The sequence below is a fragment of the Pelodiscus sinensis genome, chromosome 2 (assembly GCF_052426305.1).
Source record: "Pelodiscus sinensis isolate ZL-2025 chromosome 2, ASM5242630v1, whole genome shotgun sequence".
Lineage (NCBI taxonomy): Eukaryota > Metazoa > Chordata > Testudines > Trionychidae > Pelodiscus > Pelodiscus sinensis.
This window is the reverse complement of record NC_143053.1, coordinates 1,969,192-1,978,625: the sequence shown is the minus strand read 5'-3', so window position 1 is coordinate 1,978,625 and position 9,434 is coordinate 1,969,192. Positions and strand designations below refer to the sequence as shown.

General features: G+C 64.8%; 1 protein-coding gene across 3 annotated transcripts in view; it reads right to left on the bottom strand.

Moving 5' to 3' along the window:
- Window positions 1–1,398: 1,398 nt before the first annotated feature.
- LOC102447370 (uncharacterized) overlaps window positions 1,399–9,434 on the bottom strand; it is a 106,548-nt gene continuing 98,512 nt past the window's right edge. For 2 of the 3 annotated variants that reach the window (XM_089776083.1, XM_089776084.1), the window contains 3 exons: window positions 6,212–6,365; window positions 5,777–5,825; window positions 1,399–2,835 (listed from right to left, as the gene is read on the bottom strand). In XM_089776083.1, coding sequence (XP_089632209.1) covers window positions 2,705–2,835; window positions 5,777–5,825; window positions 6,212–6,365 — 334 coding nt within the window. In that variant the 3' untranslated portion in view covers window positions 1,399–2,704. The remainder of the gene's footprint in view (window positions 2,836–5,776; window positions 5,826–6,211; window positions 6,366–9,434) is intronic. The other variant, XR_016348661.1, reaches the window with a different exon arrangement.

Below are 9,434 nucleotides of genomic sequence, written 5' to 3'. Positions count from 1 at the left end.
CGCCTGGCTGGCCGCAGGGAACGCAGGCCCGCGGCAGAGCGCCTGGCTGGCCGCAGGGAACGCAGGCCCGCGGCAGAGCGCCTGGCCGGCCCCAGGGAACGCAGGCCCGCGGCAGAGCGCCTGGCTGGCCGCAGGGAACGCAGGCCCGCGGCAGAGCGCCCGGCTGGCCCCAGGGAACGCAGGCCCGCGGGAGAGCGCCTGGCCGACCGCAGGGAACGCAGGCCCGCGGCAGAGCGCCTGGCCGGCCCCAGGGAACGCAGGCCCGCGGCAGAGCGCCTGGCCGGCCGCAGGGAACGCAGGCCCGCGGCAGAGCGCCTGGCCGGCCCCAGGGAACGCAGGCCCGCGGCAGAGCGCCTGGCCGGCCCCAGGGAACGCAGGCCCGCGGCAGAGCGCCTGGCCGGCCGCAGGGAACGCAGGCCCGCGGCAGAGCGCCTGGCTGGCCCCAGGGAACGCAGGCCCGCGGCAGAGCGCCTGGCTGGCCCCAGGGAACGCAGGCCCGCGGCAGAGCGCCTGGCCGGCCACAGGGAACGCAGGCCCGTGAGGAAAGGCAAGGGCGGCGGCGGAGCAGGAATCTCGAAGGGGAAAGGAGGACGAGAACTCGCCTGTAAGGAACGGAAGGCAGTTGCCTTTTCCCACATCTGCTGTGCTTCCGGATGTGCTGCCAGGGCTGCCCTCGGGGGTGCAAGTCCGGGGGTAACCCATCCCGCTGCCTCCTGCCACTGCTCTGCTCCCACCCCCAAGGCACCCCCCAGCAATGCCACCCAGGGATTACCGGGGGTGGGGTGGGCGTGCACAGGGGTCAGGCTCCCTCCCCCACAGTTAGGGACCAAGAATGGGACAAGAGAGCCAGGAAGGGGAAGAAGAGAGACCAGCATCTCCCAGCCAGGCTGCTCTGCTTCGCCTGGGCGGCAGGAAGCAGACTGAGCTGGCCCCAGCCTGCTCCACTCTGCTCCCCGTCCCATGGGGGCGCGTCCCTCCGTGGCAACAGAGGCTGCTTGGAGGGCCTGGGCAAAACCGAGGCAAAGGGGCAGGAACAGGAGCTGAGAAGCCCAACACCCACCCGGGTCTACGCCGGGCAGCGAAGGAGGAGACGCCCCCCCCAGAGGGCAGCGGCAGAGGCCTCGTCAGACAAAGGGATCTTGGCCTCCAAGCCAGGGCAGGAGCTGGAGGGAGCAAGGGGCAAGGGCAAGTCTCTTCCGAGGTGGCGTGGGCGCTCCAGAGCCAGCGGGCGGGAGGGGCTGGGTGTGACGCGGTGGATACAGGACTTGGATGTGTGCCGGGGGAAGGGAAGGACTGAGAGGGGAAGAGAAGCGGGTAGGAGCTGTGGAAGGGCACCAAGACTGGGAAACGGAGCCAGCAAGAGGCAGTTAACTGCCACCACGGATCCTCGTAAAAGGGTTTTTGGAAGACTAGAAAAGTAATTTTATTTGTATAACGCACCAGGCACAAATACAAGGCGTGATTCAAGCAGTATCCGTGTAAAGGCAAAAGCAGCTTGGCAGCGAAAGTATTGCACCAAGAGACACCATCAGGTGGGCCCCTAACATCCTGGCAGCTTCTCTGCCTCACCTTCAAGAGCCCCGCAGCCACCAAACCAGCATCAGCGCCCTGCAGCGCCTGCAACTCCGGCAGCGGGCTGCACCGCTCATCCTGCAACTCCAGGAGCATGGCAGGGAAAGGGGAACGTTGAAAAGGAGAAACAGGACAGTGAACTCACCACACAGGGCGGGGGCAACACACATCTCACCGTGCCTAGTGCTGTTGGCAAAGGCGCCGAGGGAAAGCAAAACTGAACCGTTAATCCACCAGATCGAACTGTGCTGCAGACTGCTCCACCCCGGAGCCTCACAACCCGCTGCACGGACCGCAGAGCCAGGGAGAGCCGCTACTTGACTTGTGTGGGCTTGGGATAAAGCCCCACGAACACTGCAGGGCATATGATGAGAGAAAAGCACAATCCGCCTCCAGGCTCTCTCGGAAACACGTCCTCACGGGACAGAACTCAGCGATTCGCTCGGCGCACAGTGCAACTTCAAGAGCCGCTTGCAACAGACGGACGGTTCAGTCCCCCTCACCAGAGGCCAGGGGAGGTTTTAAAGTGAATTAACGTACAGCCCTAAGTAAACAAAACATATCGGGTTAGAACTTCCCTATTTCCTTTCTACTTCTAGCACAGCCTGTGGGCATGGACCAGCCTGGTAACAGGCAGCACACACGACCCTCCAGCACCATCCTAGCTCCTGGGACACCAGCCACCTCGTCCGTTCACAAAAAGCTGCTGTTATTGTAGAAGTTGTGGCTGATCAAATCACAAGCTGGTTTCCTTTACCAAAAATCAGCGAGTTGATGATCTAGACTGGCCGGCCAAGGGTCCTAACACAGGGAGAGTCCCACCGCTCTGCGTGCAGCTCACTCCCTTCGTTTCTTGGAAGAGGGATTGACAAGCGCTGTCCACACAGATGCCTCGGCTTTGCTGCTGTACACACTCCACTCTGAAGAGAGGCATCGATGCAGCAGACTGCAGTGCCCAGAATTCACTCAGTCAATAGGACCATCTTGCCAGCGGAAGATAGATGACAGTTTCAGAATAATGTGTCAATGGGAAGGGGTCTGTTTCTACAGCCTTGGTACGGACTGCGTGTGTTACTATACGTGCACGCAGGTCAGGTAACAGTCTGCATAGAGCAATAGAGGCATGCAGGGTCTAGGAATCGCTCGCCGCGTGCGTGTCTCCGCAGGCCTCCTTGTCATCCACATCAGAACTGCCGTCTTCTCTAGCACTTGTGTTTTGCCACTTTCCCCAAACGCCTTCTCTGGCTCGGACATGAAGGACACCTTGGACACGAGAGGAGAACAAAGCGTTAGAGCAGCTTGGGAAGCCCCAGGGGCCACGGGGCTACTCACAGCACATGAAGGACAGCTTCATTGGACACGAGAGGAGAACAAAGCGTTAGAGCAGCTTGGGGGGCCACGGGGCTACTCACAGCACACGAAGGACAGCTTCATTGGACACGAGAGGAGAACAAAGCGTTAGAGCAGCTTGGGGGGCCACGGGGCTACTCACAGCACACGAAGGACAGCTTCATTGGACACGAGAGGAGAACAAAGCGTTAGAGCAGCTTGGGAAGCCCCGGGGGGCTACGGGGCTACTCACAGCACATGCCGTGGGCCGCAACTTAAGCGTGGCTGCATAGACATGTAAATAGATATGCAAATATATGCAAATGGATTCTGTCACACTGACAGGCCTGAATACACAACACGCAGGCCCCATTTGAGTCAGCTCTGCTGCTATTAATCCAATGCAACATCTACCCGATTCCCACCCACACGGCAGCACTTTCAATGAGCAATGACGGCCCGGGAATGGAACTACTAACGCGCAGCTCGACGGACGCCCGTTCTATTGACTCCTTTTTCGTTTTGGCTCCCACCCGGGGGCCGCGTGTTGAGCCCCACGTAAACCCAAACTGCACTGCGGGCTGCAAACCAACGGGCTGCGGGGGCCGTGTACCGAGCCCCACATAAACCCAAACCAACGGGCTGCGGGGGCCGTGTATCGAGCCCCACATAAACCCAAACCAACGGGCTGTGGGCCGCATGTGGCCGGGGGTCGTGTATCGAGCCCCACGTAAACCCAAACCAACGGGCTGTGGGCCGCATGTGGCCGGGGGTCGTGTGTCGAGCCCCACATAAACCCAAACCAACGGGCTGTGGGCCGCATGTGGCCGGGGGTCGTGTATCGAGCCCCACGTAAACCCAAACCAACGGGCTGTGGGCCGCATGTGGCCGGGGGTCGTGTGTCGAGCCCCACATAAACCCAAACCAACGGGCTGTGGGCTGCATGTGGCCGGGGGTCGTGTGTCGAGCCCCACATAAACCCAAACCAACGGGCTGTGGGCCGCATGTGGCCGGGGGTCGTGTGTCGAGCCCCACATAAACCCAAACCAACGGGCTGTGGGCCGCATGTGGCCGGGGGCCGCGTGTCAAACCCCACGTAAACCCAAACCAACGGGCTGTGGGTCGCATGTGACCAGGGGTCGTGTGTCGAGCCCCAGATAAACCCAAACCACACTGCGGGCTGCAACCAATGAGCTGTGGGTCGCATGTTGAGCCCCACGTAAACCCAAACCAACGGGCCACGGGCCACATGTTGAGCCCCACGTAAACCCAAACCAACAGGCCGCGGGCCGCATGTTGAGCCCCACGTAAACCCAAACCAACGGGCCACGGGCCACATGTTGAGCCCCATGTAAACCCAAACCAACAGGCCGCGGGCCGCATGTTGAGCCCCACGTAAACCCAAACCAACGGGCCACGGGCCACATGTTGAGCCCCATGTAAACCCAAACCAACAGGCCGCGGGCCGCATGTTGAGCCCCACGTAAACCCAAACCAACGGGCCACGGGCCACATGTTGAGCCCCATGTAAACCCAAACCAACAGGCCGCGGGCCGCATGTTGAGCCCCATGTAAACCCAAACTGCACTGTGGGCTGCAAATCAATGGGCTGTGGGCCGCATATGGCCGGGGGCTGTGTGTTGAGCCCCACGTAAACCCAAACCAACGGGCCACGGGCCACATGTGGCTGGGGGCTGCGTGTTGAGCCCCACATAAACCCAAACCAACGGGCCACGGGCCACATGTGGCTGGGGGCTGCGTGTTGAGCCCCACATAAACCCAAACCAACGGGCCACGGGCCGCATGTGGCTGGGAGCTGCGTGTTGAGCCCCACGTAAACCCAAACTGCACTGTGGGCTGCAAATCAATGGGCTGTGGGCCGCATGTGGCCGGGGGCTGTGTGTTGAGCCCCACGTAAACCCAAATCAACAAGCCACAGGCATGTGGTCGGGGGCGGCGTGCTGAGTAACCCTGCATTAGACAGAGAAGCAGCCGACCGGCTTCAGCACCAGTGATTTAGAGCTGTCTGGCACGAGCTGCGTGCGCCAAGGCAGCAGAAGGGCGTCTTGCTTCGTGAATGACGCGGCTTGAGGAGACTGCTGTGAAGCATGAACTCTGGCTGGGAACGCACACTGAGTCACCTCTCCTCTAGGGGCACATCCCAGCGCAGCAGGGAGGGGCGGAGGAGAAACAGGGAACTCACTGCCTCTCTGTTCTTCCAGCAAGGTCACACTACCTTGGGGTGGGGAGCGGGACTCCTCTGTCCCGGCTGCTGGGCTCGCCCAGCGACGGCAGTGGGAACGAAGCTTTACCACGGGGCCACGGGGCCTAGACCAGCGGTTTGCAAACGACAGGCATGACCCAGCGCTGGGGCTCCTTGCTGCAGGGGATCCAGTGAGCAGTGGGGGCTAAGACAGCTCCCTGCCTGTCCGGGCACTGCAGCCTGCGCTGCACCCCAGAAGCGGCCGGCAGCAGGCCTGGCTCTTACATGGGGGCAGGGGAGAGCGCATAGGGCTCCGTGCACTGCCCCCGCCCTGAGCGCTAGCTCCACACCCCACTCGCGGGGAACCTGCTGCCGGCTGCGTCTGGGGGCAGCATGGTCTGCGGTGCCAGGAGAGGCAGGAAGCTGCACCACTGCCCGGGAGGGCAAGCCCTTCTGGAGCCTACACGCCAGTCACGTTGGGTCGCTGAGGAGCAATAAGCCAGTCCCCATGCAGGCCGCAGCCACCCTTAGCCCCGTGGAAGCCAGGCTCGCAGAGAGGACCAGGGCTTGGCTCGGTCCCAGCAGACACGCTCGGCAGGCAAGCGCGCAGCCGACTCACCGCTGCAGGGGTGGAAGCCCTGGCTGGACAAGGCCGCAGTCGCCTTTGCTTACCTGCCGCGCTCGGAACGGCCAGCGGGCCCCTTTCGTGCTTCCCGGTGACCTGAGGAATAAACCAGAAGCTGCACTCAAGCTCAGCACACACCCACTGCCCAGCTCCCACGGCGCGGCCGCCTCTTCTCCGGCAGGCACAGGAGCGGCTCGGCTGTCAGCCTCCAGCCGCCAGGGAGGCCGGCCCTGAGCTCGCAAGGAAAGCCAAAGCGCTCAGGGAGGGGCTCCAAAGGGGAAGGGCTGTGCCAGGAAAGGAGAGGAAGCTCTCCCAGGAAGGCGCGACAAGGTTCTCCAGCAGACACGCGGGCGGCTCTGTGTCAAGGAGGAAATTCTCCGGCAAGAGTCCTAGAGGCACAGGGTCCCGCTGCACAGCCCCGTGAGACCGGCCCAGCTGAGGGAACCGTCACTGCTGCTACACGCTGCTAGCGGGCTGCTTACCCGCGAGCTGTGGGGCGCCTCAGGCAGGGCCGCTCCGGGAAGGAAGGCTGCGATCCACCCGCGACCCTCAGGCGCACACTCCCCGCGGGCGCTCTGGGGCTGCTGTGCCAGGGGCTGTCGGTCTGCGATCACCACTCGGACAGGAACGTGCTGGCTGGACGGGGAAACGAAACGGTTGAACAGCAGACGGCAGAAGGAGCAAGAGAGGCCAGGGGAGTGCTAGCTCAGCGCCCCCCGGAACCCGAGGAGGAGAAAGGCGCAGCGACACCAGGCGGCCGGCCACGGAGCCCTGAGCCGGAGCGGCCCCCTTCACTGACTGCACAAGCCACTCCACCCAGATGATTCCACACCCAGAAAGGGGCCTGACCTGGCAGAGGCACCTCACTCGCCAAGGCAGGCGGAGACGCAGGGCACGAGGCCCCCGGGGCCACCCCCCCCCTCACTTCACAGGGTCTCGTAAAACAAACTTCTAAAAACATTTGTCTTTTTATTTGGAATGGTCAGCCAGCAGCCCCACGGCGAGGCCCGGGCCCTGGCCCCCAGCCCCACGGCGAGGCCCGGGCCCTGGCCCCCAGCCCCACGGCGAGGCCCGGGCCCAGGCCCTGGCCCCCAGCCCCACGGCGAGGCCCGGGCCCTGGCCCCCAGCCCCACGGCGAGGCCCGGGCCCTGGCCCCCAGCCCCATGGCGAGGCCCGGGCCCTGGCCCCCAGCCCCACGGCGAGGCCCGGGCCCTGGCCCTTAGCCGCATTAGCAGAGCAGCAGTCAGGAGCACGCTGGCCATACATCCCGCATGTCACTGCTGCGCCGCGCCCCGAGCGGCGAAACGTCCGGGAACGCCCCGCCCGACATTCCACGACGTGCTGGGGACACCGGCCTGTGGGAAGACGCGACCAAGCCTGCAGCCTCGCCCACCCCACCCCCATCCCCAGCAGGGCGCGTAGGCAGCTCCATTAGAGCTTTGCCGGTGGGCAGCCCCTCCGCCCGCTGCAGAACAGCCTCTGGTGTGTGGGGTCCTGTCTGGCAGCTCCGCCTCCCTCCTCTTCCGGGCCGCTTGTTAGCACAGCAGTCACGGCTGCTGCCAGAGGGCTGGGTGGGTCCAAGGCAAAACCCAGCGGGAGCTGCTCCTGGACCTCCACGCCTTGGAGCCCGTCTGGGGCGGTGGGGCAGGGTGCGCTCGGGCTCGGCAGGTGCTGGGACTGGAGCAGAGGCCGCACATGGTGCTATTTTTAGTACCGCGGTCTCGGTCCTCGTGGGTGGCCCCGGCTCCAGCTGGAGTCAAGTGGCAGCCACACGAGGGACGTTCCAGGCGGGGCAGCCTCACCGGAATGGGCCTCGTGTGGCTGCTGCTTGACTCCAGCTGGAGCCAGGGCCGCCAGCGGGGACAGGGACCCGGTACTAAAAATAGCACGGCAGGCGGCCTCTGCTCCAGTCCTGGCCTGCGGTCCTGCCCCAGGAGCAGCTGGGGCTGGGGCTGGGGCTGGGGCTGGACTGCAGTAGTAAAAATAGAGTCGCAGTCCTGGCTAGGGTTACCGGATGGCTTCAAAAAAAATACTGGACACACTTGATCACATATTGGGGGGGGGGGGGGGGGAGGGAGGACCGGCCGGGAGGGGAGCAGGGGGAGGGGTTGGGGGCAGCGGGGCTGGCCAGGGAGATGGGGGGGGGACCGGCTAGTGGGAAGCAGGGCTGGCCGGGCGGGCGGAGGGGTTGGGGGAGTGGGGCTGGCCAGGGAGATGGGGGGGGGAGGGCCAGCTAGTGGGAAGCAGGGCTAGCCAGGCGGGTGGAGGGGTTGGGGGAGTGGGGCTGGCCAGGGAGATGGGGGGGGGAGGGCCAGCTAGTGGGAAGCAGGGCTGGCCGGGCGGGCGGAGGGGTTGGGGGAGTGGGGCTGGCCAGGGAGATGGGGGGGGAGGGCCAGCTAGTGGGAAGCAGGGCTGGCCGGGCGGGCGGAGGGGTTGGGGGAGTGGGGCTGGCCAGGGAGATGGGGGTGGGGGACCGGCTAGTGGGAAGCAGTGCTGGCCGGGCGGGCGGAGGGGTTGGGGGAGTGGCGCTGGCCAGGGAGATGGGGGGGGGGGACCGGCTAGTGGGAAGCAGGGTTGGCCGGGCGGGCGGAGGGGTTGGGGGAGTGGGGCTGGCCAGGGAGATGGGGGTGGGGGACCGGCTAGTGGGAAGCAGGGCTGGCCGGGCGGGCGGAGGGGTTGGGGGCAGTGGGGCTGGCCAGGGAGATGGGGGGTGTACCGGCTAGTGAGAAGGGTGGAGGGGTTGGGGGCAGTGGGGCTGGCCAGGGAGATGGGGGGGGGGATCGGCTAAGTGGGAAGGGCGGAGGGGTCGGGACTGGACAGGGGAGATTGGGGCGGGGGGGAGCCAGCCGGCGGGAAGCAGGGCTGGCCAGGAGGGGATCGGGCTGGCCAGGGGGCTTCCTCGGTGTCTTTAAGCAAGCCTGACGGAGAGGGAACCGCCCAGAGCTCCGCTCTCTCTTGCTGTGGGCAGAAGAGCCAGGCCCGGGCCAAGCGCATCGCACGGCAGAAGGGTTGGGAGCTTGCCTGGATGGACTGTCCGGGTTCGCTGGAAACCCCCGTCTCAGGCTGTCTACACAGCAGCTGGGAGCGGCTTCCCAGGGCAGACACACTTGTGCCCACGCGGGGAGGCAGCAGGGACCAACACTAGCGGGCAGAGGAAAAGGGGGCGAGCAGCCTGCAGGGGCATGTTCCAGCTTTGAAAGGGGCCCGTTTCAATTGTATTTACCGTCTGTCATTGAGCCCCGCGCCTGAGCTAGGACTCTGCAGGGCGCATTCCCACCCTGAGCTAGGACTCTGCAGGGCACATTTCCACCCTGAGCTAGGACTCTGCAGGGCGCATTCCCACCCTGAGCTAGGACTCTGCAGGGCGCATTTCTACCCCGAGCTAGGACTCCGCAGGGCGCATTTCCACCCCGAGCTAGGACTCTGCAGGGCGCATTTCCACCCTGAGCTAGGACTCTGCAGGGCGCATTTCTACCCCGAGCTAGGACTCCGCAGGGCGCATTCCCACCCCGAGCTAGGACTCTGCAGGGCGCATTTCTACCCCGAGCTAGGACTCTGCAGGGCGCATTCCCACCCCGAGCTAGGACTCTGCAGGGCGCATTCCCACCCCGAGCTAGGACTCTGCAGGGCGCATTCCCACCCCGAGCTAGGACTCCGCAGGGCGCATTTCCACCCTGAGCTAGGACTCCGCAGGGCGCATTCCCA